Source organism: Bison bison, unplaced genomic scaffold, assembly GCF_000754665.1.
Source record: "Bison bison bison isolate TAMUID 2011002044 unplaced genomic scaffold, Bison_UMD1.0 scf7180017864223, whole genome shotgun sequence".
Classification (NCBI taxonomy): domain Eukaryota; kingdom Metazoa; phylum Chordata; class Mammalia; order Artiodactyla; family Bovidae; genus Bison; species Bison bison.
In genome coordinates this window covers 772,594-785,662 of record NW_011494795.1, presented here as the reverse complement: position 1 = coordinate 785,662, position 13,069 = coordinate 772,594, and the positions used below count along the sequence as shown (strand labels likewise).

The 13,069-nt window shown below is 52.0% G+C and overlaps 1 protein-coding gene across 1 annotated transcript in view; it reads left to right on the top strand.

Moving 5' to 3' along the window:
- TRRAP (transformation/transcription domain-associated protein) overlaps positions 1–13,069 on the top strand; it is a 91,628-nt gene that overhangs the window by 69,285 nt on the left and 9,274 nt on the right. Inside the window, exons 61-69 of the mRNA XM_010845741.1 lie at positions 1,057–1,093; positions 2,313–2,541; positions 3,149–3,414; positions 3,955–4,055; positions 7,026–7,227; positions 8,368–8,532; positions 9,892–9,982; positions 11,531–11,676; positions 12,413–12,674. Of these exons, the coding sequence (XP_010844043.1) occupies positions 1,057–1,093; positions 2,313–2,541; positions 3,149–3,414; positions 3,955–4,055; positions 7,026–7,227; positions 8,368–8,532; positions 9,892–9,982; positions 11,531–11,676; positions 12,413–12,674 (1,499 nt within the window). The remainder of the gene's footprint in view (positions 1–1,056; positions 1,094–2,312; positions 2,542–3,148; positions 3,415–3,954; positions 4,056–7,025; positions 7,228–8,367; positions 8,533–9,891; positions 9,983–11,530; positions 11,677–12,412; positions 12,675–13,069) is intronic.

Genomic DNA, 13,069 nt, shown 5'->3' with positions numbered 1-13,069 from the left:
CTCCAGGGGGTCCCTTCTCGGGGGGACGGGGTGCCTTCTCAGGGGCTCTTCTTGGGGGGATGGGGGAGCCCTTCTCCAGGGGGTCCCTCCCAGCAGAGCCCCTCCCGTTCAGGCTGAGGGCTGTGAGCGGAGCTGGACGGCAGAGGAAACTCCTTCCCCCCGTCCTCCCCCACCATTTGTACTCGGGCTTGGGGAGAGGACAGCTAGAGTCAGAAGGGAGAGGACTGAAACGTGGCTTCTGGTGTTCGGGGCGTCCAGGGGTTTTGGTGAAGGAAGGCCTCCCTCAGGGGTGACTGTGATGGTTTTCTTGCTTGAGGAGTATGCTCTGATGCCCACCGTGCCAGCCTCAGTGTGCTGCTGCTGTTCAGTCTGAGCAGGGCCTCTTCCTCTGAGACTCCAAGGCTGCAGTTAAGTAGCCTGCGCCTTGGTTTCTTTCTTTGTGTTCCATCCTCACTGTTTCTGACTCGTTCAGCCACACGGGCCACCGGTCAGTGACTCCCCACAGCCCCCTTGCGCACACCGCCCCCTGCATGGAAATTCCTTCTTCCCATCCTCCCGGCCCCTGTGTGTGTGCACACGCACGTACATACGTGCAGATACACGCACACACCCTGGGTCGTGCCAGCTCTTGGCCTCTTTCGTCTGGCGCAGAGCAGCTCCCAGTGTGGCTGAATGAGGGATAACTGTAGGCTGCCGTTTTAACAGTAGTTCACAATGCTCACACTTTTTTTCCTCTGGAAAGAGTAGTTCTGAGACTTAAAACTGCTACATTAATTTTTATAGTGTAGTTTTTTATAGGCTTTTAAAATTACGTAGTTATTAATATACTTAGATTATCTTGTCTTCATCATAGTGAACCAGAAGTTCATCGAAGCAGTTTTATCTCTTTGGTTTGATATTTTCCCTTTTCGTATCTATTATTTTGGGCTTGAAAGCAGTATATGTTCAGTAGAAACCATACTTCGAATCCTGGATCTGAATGTTTTTCCGGACCAACATGCGTGTACGATGCTCTCTGGTGCTGGGCGGTGGCGCCGAGCGTCAGCGCCTGGTCAGCCCCGAGATCCTGACGGCAGACAGCCCCCTGCTGACGGCCGTTCTGCTTTTCATTTTCATCATGTGAGAAAATCAGTGCTTCATCATTAAACAGGCCTTGTGTTAGGTAGTGTGAGTGTTCTTTGCACATTCAGGTCAGCTAAGCTAGACGTCTGGTAGGTTCGGTGTGTTAAACGCATTCTCAACTTCAGATATTTTCAACTTATGATGAGTGTGTTGGGACATGACACCATGGTAAGTTGAGGAAGCTCAGTGCTAAAAACTACTGAACCGTACGCCTGAAAGGGTGCTTTCAGTGATGTTTAAATTATACTTCGGTAAAGCTGTTACAGTACAAATACCCATTAGGGTTTCAGAAATCTGAGTGCAATGAACTAAACTTGAAGTATAGATACGGATGGAAAGTGTGAATTCTTGTAGACAATTTTTAAAATTAAGATCAAACAAAAGGATACTGTGTCCTGAACTTGGTGCTGTGTTTGGGGGTTCAGACAATTCAGAGAGTTTAAAAACATTTCTTCTCAAAGAGTTAGGCTGAAGAGAGAGGGCATATCCTTAAGAAGCCAAGTTTTACGGGGGCGTCTGTGACTCGGTGCCATGTGAAGACAAACACAGATAAACCCAAGATTCAGAGAAGGGAAGAATCGCTATGGGGAACGGAGTGTGAAATTAACAGTGGGAAAAGGCTCAGAGGTGCGCCCCAGCCCCCACCCCCAGCCAAGAGGGGCTCCAGAGGGCACCGCCCGTTTGCAGCCAGCGGCATGTGTTGGGTGTAAAGGGGGGGCGCCTGGACAGATGGGTAGGCGGGTGGTGAGAATACATGTGTCAACCAGGAGAGAGCATCAGAGCCGTGTTCGAGATGATTGATGTGGCCCTGGGGTTCAGATGTTGACGGAGGAAAACTTGAGGGCAGGAGGCGTTGTCAAAGACCTACTGAGAGCCACACTCAGCGGGGGGCAGAGGGAGGGCAAAGGGATAGTTGTGGGGGCGGGAGGGGGCAGCGTGGACCCCGCTGTTCTTTAGGCTCCGGTGTCACGGCAGCCGGAGGCGGAGGTCTTAAGAGTGGGGGGGGTGGTATCCCGAGAGTCATGTGTGAGGCGTGGAATAAGTCAGATGCCGCATCTGAGTAAATCCCAGAGCATCCTCTTGAATCCTGGGCCCTTCACAGGAGACACTCCTGGTCAGCTGTGCTTTGCCTTCCTCATCCAATCCTTGCGCCCTGCTCACCGTGGAATCTCTCACCCTGGTCCCCTTAGGCAGCCCAGCAAATCATCGAACTTCAGGAAGCTGCTCAGATTAACGCAGGCTTGCAGCCCACCAACCTGGGGAGGAACAACAGCCTGCACGACATGAAGACGGTGGTGAAGACGTGGCGGAACCGGCTGCCCATCGTGTCGGACGACCTGTCCCACTGGAGCAGCGTGTTCATGTGGCGGCAGCATCATTACCAGGGTAAACCCACCTGGTCCGGCATGCCTCCACCATGTAATTTTCCAGACACCCACTGTTCCGGTTTCATGTCTTGGCTGTGTTTTTCTGTTTGTTCTCTTTTTGTTTGTTTTTTCTTTTACCGAATCTTCTGTTTCTTGGCAGGTGTGGTAGAGGTGGTTGGTATGACGAGGGTAAAGATGAAGGTGGTGAAAGAGGGGAAGAATTTCCCTCCTTGCTCCCTTTCTCCACCCGGGACAGGCTTGCTGCCACACAGCTGCCTGCTGGCCCCAGGGGCGTGGACTAGTGGGATCAGAGCTCTGGGTCTTGGCCCTTTGTTCTGAAGGCCCCCCACTCCTAAGACCTGCCCTCGGGGGGCCGGGTGGAGCCTTGCGCAGCTTCCCTGGGCCCCTCTGCTGCTCTCCCTAGACCTGCCAGGCCTCTTTTTATCCAGAGCAGCCTTGGCCAAGAGGGTAGCTCTCCACCGGGGAGTTGGTGCTTCTTAGATCATCCCTTTGATGCAAACGCGAGGCAGAGTAACGCGGGCTGATCACAGAGCTTCCCATGTTCATAAGCCGCCCTGTGTGTGTGTTTCATTTTTTATTTAAGCCTTAAACTGAGAAATGTCTGACGTGGACTGAAATGTCACTTCTTTCCTCTCCAGCTATTGTAACTGCATATGAAAACAGTTCTCAGCACGACCCAAGTTCAAACAATGCTATGCTTGGGGTTCACGCGTCGGCTTCAGCGATTATCCAATATGGAAAAATTGCCCGGAAGCAGGGCCTGGTCAATGTGGCTCTGGATATATTAAGTCGTATCCACACCATTCCAACTGTCCCTATTGTGGATTGCTTCCAGAAGATTCGGCAGCAGGTCAAATGCTACCTCCAGCTGGCAGGCGTCATGGGCAAGAACGAGTGTATGCAGGTAGGGTGCCAGGTGGACCCAGTGCCCGTCCTTGCCCTGGCAGTGAGGGTCCCTGGGCCAGCTCCTGCCTCAGACAACAGGAAAAGGGACTGGAGCACTGTGGGACTCTTGGTCTCAGGGAGCAGTTCTGCCAGAACGAGAAGGGGACAGGAAGCCACTCGAGTATTTGAATTATATGCCACGGTCTCTAATCTGCCATATTCTTGGGTAATATAGAACGAAAACTAAAAATTGCAGGACTGTGGGGGCATATGTAGATTTGGGCTATCTATGTTCAGAGGGAAATTAACAATGAAACTGACAAGATATCTAAAGCTTTGGAAAAAATAATACCATTAAGGTGTCTGGAACTGAATTTGTGTTTAGTGATTCAGTTTAAATACTCCTTGTCAGTCAATAAATATTCTAGGTAGGCAAGCCTCATCAGTTTAAAATACATTTGTCAGTGACCTTTAGGACTTAACTGCCTGGATCAATATTTTAATCAGGTTTTCAATGAGTGTCTAGCAAGTTCAAGAACCTTTCTGTTTTTACAAACAGGGCCTTGAAGTTATTGAATCTACAAACTTAAAATACTTCACGAAAGAGATGACGGCTGAATTTTATGCGCTGAAGGGGATGTTCTTGGCTCAGATTAACAAGTATGTGTGTTATATAGGTGGCGGGTGAGAGAAAGACTCATCAGATTATTTAAATAATTGTTTGTAACTTAAAAAGCAATGTGAAGATGAAGCTAGAAATTGACATGAGTTGGCATCAGTCATCAGACATGGTGTTCAGCTTTTGTATCTAGGAAAGTAGTAACTTGCAGCAGGATCAGAAAGCTGGCTTGAGTGTGGTACTTTTTAGCTATGAGTTGCTTGACCATGGAACTGCCAATAATGGTTTCATTGCCCCATTTTCTCAGCGTGCTGTCTTGGAAACAGAGTTGATTCCTTTTATGGAGGTGATTCTTGCTTTAGGGGAGGGGTCAGTCAACTGGAAAACAGTGTGGTGGGTCCTCAAAAAACTATAAACGAAGAATTATGTCCTAGCAATTCCACTCCTAGGTATTTATGGAAAAGAGTTGAAAACAGGAGCTCAAACAGGTAGTCGTTCATGAAGGTTCACAGAGTTCTGTTTACAGTAGCAGAATATTGAAACTACTCAAATGACTGGATAAGCAAAATGTGGTGTGTACAAACAGTAGAATATTATAAGAATGAAGTGGTATTTTCTTTAATACATTGCTGTGCTTAGTCACTCAGTCTTGTCCAACTCTTTGAGACCCCATGGACTGTAGCCCACCAGGCTCCTCTGTCCATGAGGATTCTCCAGGCAAGAACACTGGAGTGGGTTGCCATGCCCTCCTCCAGGGGATCTTCCCAACCCAGGTATCGAACCCACGTCTCTGGCATTGCAGGCGGATTCTTTATCGTCTGAGCTGCCAGGAAATAAGTAACTTTTATTTACTAGTAAGAATTAAAAGCCTTTTTTAACAGGAAGTTACCCCTTGGATGACCTGAAAATTCCATGCTCCATCATGAGCAGAGGGGGCCAGGCTTTCTGTGGTGAGCAGTTTGTGTGATGAAGAACATTGCTGAATTCTCTTCTGAAATCTTTGATCCAGGAATTCAACCATATGTGGAATTCAGGAATTCAGGCTTATATGTGGACAGACATGAGTTTTATAATGAAAGCTCAAGCACAGAATAATAAAAAATACAACCATGATTTTTAAAACTGTAGGATATTCCATTTCAAAGATGCTATGGCTATGGTAGTCTGATATTTTTCTTATCTGTTGAAACTCTTGTTATATGAAAATTACTTCAAATAAGGCTGGTAAATCTGAATTCAAATAGCAGATCTATGACATTTTAGTCAATAATTTATTTCATGCTTTGAAAATATTACCTTCGTTAGAAGTGTGTTTAATATTTTTTCTTTCCACGTTTATAAATTCCCTATTAAGTTTTACCTAATCCAATCTGATGCTTAAATGATTTTAAATGTCAACAATATAAAAATACAGCTAACATTTTTCTAAATGATTAAAGCTTTGCACCCCTTCATTTTGGGTTTCGCTAGTGGTTCAGATGGTAAAGAATCTGCCTACAATGCAGGAGACCCAGGCTTGATCCCTGGGTCGGGAAGATCCCCTTGAGGAGGAAATGGCAACCCACTCCAGTATTCTTGCCTAGAGAATTCCGTGGACAGAGGAGCCTGGCGGGCTACAGTCCATGGGGTTGCAAAGAGCTGGACATGACTGAGTGGCGAGCACGCACACATTCTCTTCCGTTTACCTATTAAGTCCGTCCTTGCGGTTCTCCTGCACACCCACCCACATGCACTTGGACTGCCTCAGTTCAAGCCTCCTGCCTCCCTCCAGTTTCTTCGCTCTCCCACACATTCTCAACACGGTCACGAAGTAGTCAGATTTGTGTCTCAGAAGGATCACCCCACTTTTCTGCTCAAAACCCTGCCCTGGCTCCTCACCACGCCCTGGTCTCACTTTTGTGAGCACGGTGGCCCTCAGTGATCTGGCGCACACCCACCTCTCCTGCACGTCTCCCATCAGAGTGCTTCACACTAGACTAACCGGCTGTGAGAACTCTCTGCAGGACTCTGCACGGCCCCCCTTTCCTCGTTACCATCCTTTCATCCTGAGCTCTGGTGAACTCCATCATCCTTCACAACCCAGCTCAAACATGACTTCTTCCCTAAGGCCTTCTTAAGCCCATCCAACTCCGAAATTACCCATTCCCTCTTCTAAATCTCGCAGCATACCTTTTACTTACCACTTGTGTTGTAGCTGTTCGTTTCTATGCTTGCCTTTTCTATATCACTGTAAACCTTTTGAGACCATTAAAGCAGTTTTGTGTTCGTTAAAACAAATTGTCTTTGCTTCAACACTCTAAGTAATTGGGAGCAGGGATGGGATGTTTCCAGGGTGATCCACAGTGGCCGAGATGCTGCTGCTTCTTCAACAGCAGACATAAACCTCATGTTTCTTTAATCACAGGGATCACCAGACCCTCTTGGATTAGCATACATAACACAGCTCTTAAATATGGGTTGAGTATTTCTGACTTTGTGCAAGATATGTACATTATGTTTTACTTTAAACCTTTTGGCAGAGGTGGTGGTTTAGTTGCGAAGTCATGTCTGACTCTCTTGTGACCTCATGGACCGTAGCCTGCCAGGCTCCTCTGTCCATGGGATTTCCCAGGCAAGGATACTGGAGTGGGCTGCCATCTCCTTCTCTAGGGAGTGAAGTGTTGACATGAACGTCAGCATGGATGAACCTCAGAAACACTTGAGGCTGATTGAAAGAGTCTAGACACAAAAAGTCACCGTCTGTGGGTCCATTAATGTGAGATGTGCGGTAGTCAGTCCACAGAGGCAGAGCAGCAGTAACTCCATGGGTGGCCACCGGGGCTGGGGGTTGGGGGCAGTGGGCAGTGGTGCTTCTTGGTTCGGGGTTTCCTTGGGGTGATGACAATGTTCGCAGCCTCCGTAGAGGTGGTCACAGAGCATTTTAAATGTACCAGCTGCCCCCGAATTGGTCACTTCACGACGGTTGGTTTTCTGTCCCGCGGTGTTCACGGTCTCAATTTGTGTCCTCCCAGGTCTGAGGAAGCGAACAAAGCGTTCTCTGCAGCCGTGCAGATGCACGACGTGCTGGTGAAAGCCTGGGCCATGTGGGGCGACTACCTGGAGAACATCTTCGTCAAGGAGCGGCAGCTGCATCTCGGCGTGTCTGCCATCACCTGCTACCTGCACGCGTGTCGGCACCAGAACGAGAGCAAGTCGAGGAAGTACCTGGCCAAGGTGAGGCCAGAGGAACTCGCTTTGACCAGAGACCTTCCTGGGAACCTTTAGTTTGGATGGAAGCTCAGCGACCTCCTGGTCCGTGCTGGGCATGAGGCAGCACACAGAGTCTGTAGGTTCTATTTAAAGCTGGAAAGTGGAGGCCTGGACATTCTTGGGGTCAGAGGACTTCTTAGCCGCAAAATCGAACCTGGAGTGCGGGTGGGTCTTAGAGCTCAGGTCTGGTGTGGCTGTGGGCCTCCCGCTGGACGGGGATTCCTGCAGGCTGCGAGGGCTTTGCCAGGAGCACGCCCTGCCGCGCGCCTCAGGCTCTGACCTCTCGCTCCCAGGGCCGTGCACACAGGCTGGAGCCAGTCTGTGTGATGCTGAGGCCCCGGGTTCCTGCAGGGTGAGGTCGTCCCGTGGTACCCCACTGCAGCGCTGGGCACAGGGCTGTATCCACGTGTGCCTAGTGGATGGCTGCTTGAGCCCGAGCACCCTCCCAGCGTGCACCCTCTTGGCTTCCCTGGGAAACACATCCGTACAACCCAGAATCCGTTCTTGCAGATAACTTAAGAATAGGTTGTTCCACTTACTTTGTCCAGTAAAGGTGAGGAGTTTTTAGAATTCCTTGATCTAACGTCAGAGTTTGGACTGAACATCCCAAGTGGTGAAAGCCGACTGCGGACACAGGCCGGCTGTAGTCATGCCGAGGAGCCGCTGCACGGCCAGCTCTGGGTGTGCTTTCCTGTGGATGAGATGGTTTCAGAGTCTCCTGACGGCAGACTGCCAGCGGGCCTCGCACTAGGGTGGTGGTGGTCACCTGAGATCTGAGCAGAAGCCCATTTTGTTCTGGGGAGATCGCAAGTGTGGGTAACAGACTGGAGCCCGTGGGGTCCACATGACCACCGCTAGCCAGCTGACCAGGTCAGTTAGTAGTTGGCATTAAAGCTAAACCTTGACGGAAACTGTATTTAAATTCTCAGCGTCATCTATCTGTAAGCTCTATAGTGAAGTTTCATCATACAGTTGGGCCTTCCTTTTGTCCATGTTTCCCATGATGCCAGGAAAGGTGCCTTGTGTGGCAGTTTAATGTCGGGAATGTCCCCTGACCGGAACCGGAGACTTTGGCTCAGCTCCCTGACTGCCCTTCTGTCTTAGGTGCTGTGGCTCCTGAGTTTTGACGATGACAAGAACACCCTGGCAGATGCCGTGGACAAGTACTGCATCGGCGTGCCGCCCATCCAGTGGCTGGCCTGGATCCCACAGCTGCTCACCTGTCTGGTCGGCTCCGAGGGAAAGCTGCTTTTGAACCTGATTAGCCAGGTGGGACCTGCAGGGCCTCTTTGGTCACAAGGTGTTTTCCCTTCACATCCTTTTTTCCAAGAAAGAAAATGTGCACCCTCAGAGTTTTGAAACTAAGATGGATGGGCAGGCGTGCGCAGTTAGCTGTCACCTGACGTAAAGCAGAGGGGACAGTAGTTGCAGAGCACCGCGGGGTTGGCGGGCAGTGGTCTGCTGGACTTACGGCGTCAGGATGCTGACTTCTTCTCTTACACACGTTGCCACGTAAGATACACGTAAAGTACGCCTTCCGTTAAAATGCAGGGTCCCTGGCGAGCAGTCGGGTTACTGACCGGGTGCGGGTGCCTGGTCAGTGCCCACGGCTGACTCCCCGTCACGGCCTGGACCGGGAGCTCTGAGCCCAGAAGAAAGCTCGGCAGGCCGTGGGTCTGTTGCTCTCGGTCCAGCTGCCCAGCCGCGCTGTTGGAGGCTCACAGTCGTGTGCACTGGGGCAGGCTGGGGGGATTGGGCCTGTAGAAAGGCTGTCATGACCCGTGTTTGAGGTCTGCTCCAGATTATCCTCCTCTTGCGCAAAGGCCGAGAGGCAGGGGAGGGCCCTGAGCAGGGGACATGTGGATACCGTTTGGTCTGGGATTGGTGCCTTTGATGGCGTTTGTTTTATCAAGTTACAGAGTCCTGTATGTAGCCTCTCACATGTGAACCTGTAACCAAGCACCTGGGGCACGCTGCTCGCTCGCCGCTCATGCACAGCATCTACACGGCACCCAGAAGTGGTTTCATTCTTCCTTGAGCGCTTGCGGCTGTGGTCCTGGGTACTGGTACTTCACCTGGAGTTGATCTGTCAAAGACGTAGATTCTGTTTGGTATCATCATTCACTGGACATCTCTTAACATACATTAGCCAGCCTTCCTGCAGCCAGTGGCCAAGCTGGGTAACGTCTGCTCAGCCCTTCTGAAGAAGCCGTAGAACTCTAGTTGACCAAAACTGGCATTTCTTACCTAAAAGAAAAAGGCCAGTCCCCTGCGTCCTACAGTTACACAGAGTGAAGTGACTCGCCAGGGAGCCCCTTCGTCAGCCTGCTCTCAGTTCTGGTGAATGAAGACGGCTGGCATTGTGTGTTCTCTGTCACTGGCCTGAGAGGCAGGCACCTGAGTGTCTGCCCCCTCAGGTTAGATCAGATGACAAGTGAGGTTGCTCTGCCAGAAGGAGTCTTGGGTGGGTGAGACTGATGGAATACACCAGGCTGCTCTTGCCTGGGTCTTTTCTGGCTAAACTGGACGTTGGGCTTGCTATTCAGTCCGGCCTCCTGTCTGTGCTAAGTCAGTGGTGCCGGCCAGGTGCGGGCCCCTTCCCACTCACGACTGACTCTCTCTGAGCAGGTGGGACGCGTGTATCCCCAGGCTGTATACTTCCCCATCCGGACCCTGTACCTGACACTGAAGATAGAGCAGCGGGAGCGCTACAAGAGCGGTACGTCTCCTGGGGGCAGCGGCCAGGCCGTGGGGCGGGTCCCCAGGGCGTCCGGGTTCCCACTGTCGCCAGCACACGCCCCGGCAGCTCCCCTCCAGCCCGCGGGCCCGTCTGTGTTCAGATGCTGGGAGGACACCGGGGTGGGAAGACGAAACCTGACCTCCCGGGGGCTGCTGGTTCTCCTTCTCCGTAGTGTGACAAGGTGTTCATCCACTCCAGTGATCTCATCCATAAGTAGGAGAAAATATGTGAAACCCAGGGCCTCAGTGGTAAAGAATCTGCCTGCCAAGACAGGAGCTGTGGGTTCGATCCCTGGGTCGGGAAGATGCCCTGGAGGAGGAAATGGCAACCCACTCCAGTATTCTTGTCTGGGAAATCTTACAGACAGAGGAACCTGGCTACAGTCCATGGGGTTACAAAGAGTGGACACAACTGAGTGACTAAACAAAAAACAAAAGTTGAACTTAAGTCATTAGTTACAAACGCGTTCTGATAAATAGCACAGATGCCACTTACTGTGTTACAAGGAATCGTACCTTCAGCTGCCAGAAGAATCCGCACAGAAAGCAGTCTTACCTGGGCCTTCTCTGGTGGTCCAGAGGTTAGGGCTTCGAGCTCCCAGTGCAGGGGTCACGGGTTCGATCCCTGGCCAGGGAACTAAGATCCCATTTCCACACAGTATAGCCTAAAGAAAAAGAAAAAAATCAGTCTTAACCAAAGGTAAAAACTTATTCACAATAGGTTTTTAATCTGTAACGATTACTGTGGTACGTAGAGAAATAACCTACTTAATGGTTTCAGTTACCCACTAAGCATGGTGCTTTGTAAACAGTCAAAGCACCGCTTACTTGCTGTGTCTTTAGTACGTAGACACACTCACTGTGAGGCCAGAGCCTTTCCAGGAAGGTGACTCCCTCCGCCCGACGATGGTGGCAGCTCCCAGTCCTCTGTAGGGTGGGTCTTCGTGCCAACCTCCTGGCTGGCTAGGTGGATTGGAGTTTGGGTCAATTGAAAGTTAAGGGTGTTTGTTCTAAGTGAGTTGAAGCTTTAAAAAAATGAGCATCAGGGGTTCTGTAGCTTTTCTTACGTAGCAGCGAGCTTTGTTTTTAACGTCATTTGTATCTGTGGTTTGGCTTTCCTTGATGAAAGCACACTTCTAGATTCTCAGAGCTAATACAAAGAATGAATTGTGAAATATTTTGCCAGACCTTAAAAAAAAAAAACTCAGACTCCCACTGCAGTTAGAGGGAGTCCAGGGAGCCTGCGCCCCCCACCTGGACCGCAGTCACATGCCCGCCTCGCGCCCTCACCCGTGCGCCTTCTGCTTGCACTGCGCCCCGGGACAGGGCACCTGCCTCGCAGCCCCGGGAGGCCCCCGGGGTGTGTCCCGCGCCGGCAGGAACCAGCGTTCCTCTGGCCGGGGGGTCCTCGGAGCACCGACTCTCCCATCGGTCAGTTCGGCGCTGACATTGGCGTTGTGTGTGTTGCTCTCAGATTCTGGACAGCAGCAGCCAAGTTCAGTGGGTAACCAGTCCCATTCTGCATCAGATCCAGGGCCCATAAGAGCCACGGCCCCCATGTGGCGCTGCAGCCGTATCATGCACATGCAGCGGGAGCTGCACCCGACGCTGCTGTCTTCCCTGGAAGGCATCGTCGACCAGATGGTCTGGTTCCGGGAGAACTGGCACGAGGAGGTACGCGGCGGGTCTGTGTGCCGCGGAGGGCGTGGGTCTGGGTGCCCTCGCAGATGCGGCCTGTCCACACGAGCTCCCCGCTCGTGTGTGTCTGTGGGTGGACTGGCTGATGGAGCCGCAGAGTCTCCACGTCTGCACCCTGGTGCTGTCGTCAACGCCGAAGCAGAAAACTTGAAACGAAGGCGACATCAAGGAAGCCATTGCTGCCCTTAAAATGCTTCTTTTGTTCACTTGTCCGAATCTAACTGCTGAAATCCCACCACTGGCCAAGGAGCAGTGGGGTGGGCAAAGGTCATCTCGGGGGTCATCATCTCCAGGGGCCAGAGCTTTTTCTCAGGCCGCCTCCTCAGTGGTGGTGATAAGTAATCAGCGTTTGTTGTCTGGTTGGCCGAGAGGCCCCCTCGTTAGTGCTGTGTTACTCTGTGTGTGTGCACAGCACACGGACGTGATCTGAAATAGGCTTTTCCTTGAACAACAGAAGAGTGTGTGCGCAATGCAAAGGGTGGGGTTGTGGGTCTTTTTCTTCTGTTAATGTTTGGGATGCTGTTCCTTGCTGTTGAGAACGCAGCTCATGGCGTGAGCGTCCACGGTACCCCCCGCCCTGGTTCTGCACACTCTGGCGCCCCGAGAGCTTTGTCCGTGGTGGGGCCGGCTGGGTGGGTGCCCAGTGGGTAGGGGGCAGCTTGCTCGAGTGCAGAGCTCTGTTGCACGAGCCCACCGTGTCTCTGTCCCCCAGGTCCTCAGGCAGCTCCAGCAGGGCCTGGCCAAGTGCTACTCCGTAGCGTTTGAGAAGAGCGGAGCGGTGTCGGACGCCAAGATTACGCCGCACACCCTCAACTTCGTCAAGAAGCTGGTGAGCACATTCGGGGTGGGCCTGGAGAACGTGTCCAACGTCTCCACGATGTTCTCCAGCGCCGCTTCCGAGTCCCTGGCCCGGCGCGCCCAGGCCACCGCCCAGGACCCCGTCTTCCAGAAGCTGAAGGGCCAGTTCACCACCGGTGAGTCCCAACCCGGGGAAGCGGCCCCTCACCCTGCTCCTCGGTCCTGCCCATCCCAGTTAACCGCTTCCGTTGCTTTTCTGGAACGCAGCACAGGGTGGGCAAGTTAGACTGTAAGCAAACAGGACACTCCCCTGCCCCGAGATCGCATGGCCTTCCCTCCAGGGGAAAAGTCAAAGAATCGGAGCCGGGGTAGACACAGGAATTTAGGACACAGTCCTGCTGCCTGCCAGGTTTTTGTGGAAGATTGGACAGGGTCAGGTGAGGCAGTAAGACCCGAAGGTGCTGGCTCTGCGGTGACGGGCAGGGATCCCCCTGGTGGTGGCTCTGGTGTCAGGACTGGGAGGGGACTCTCGCGTTTCCTGGACCCACGGGAGCACGGATCCGGCCCCACC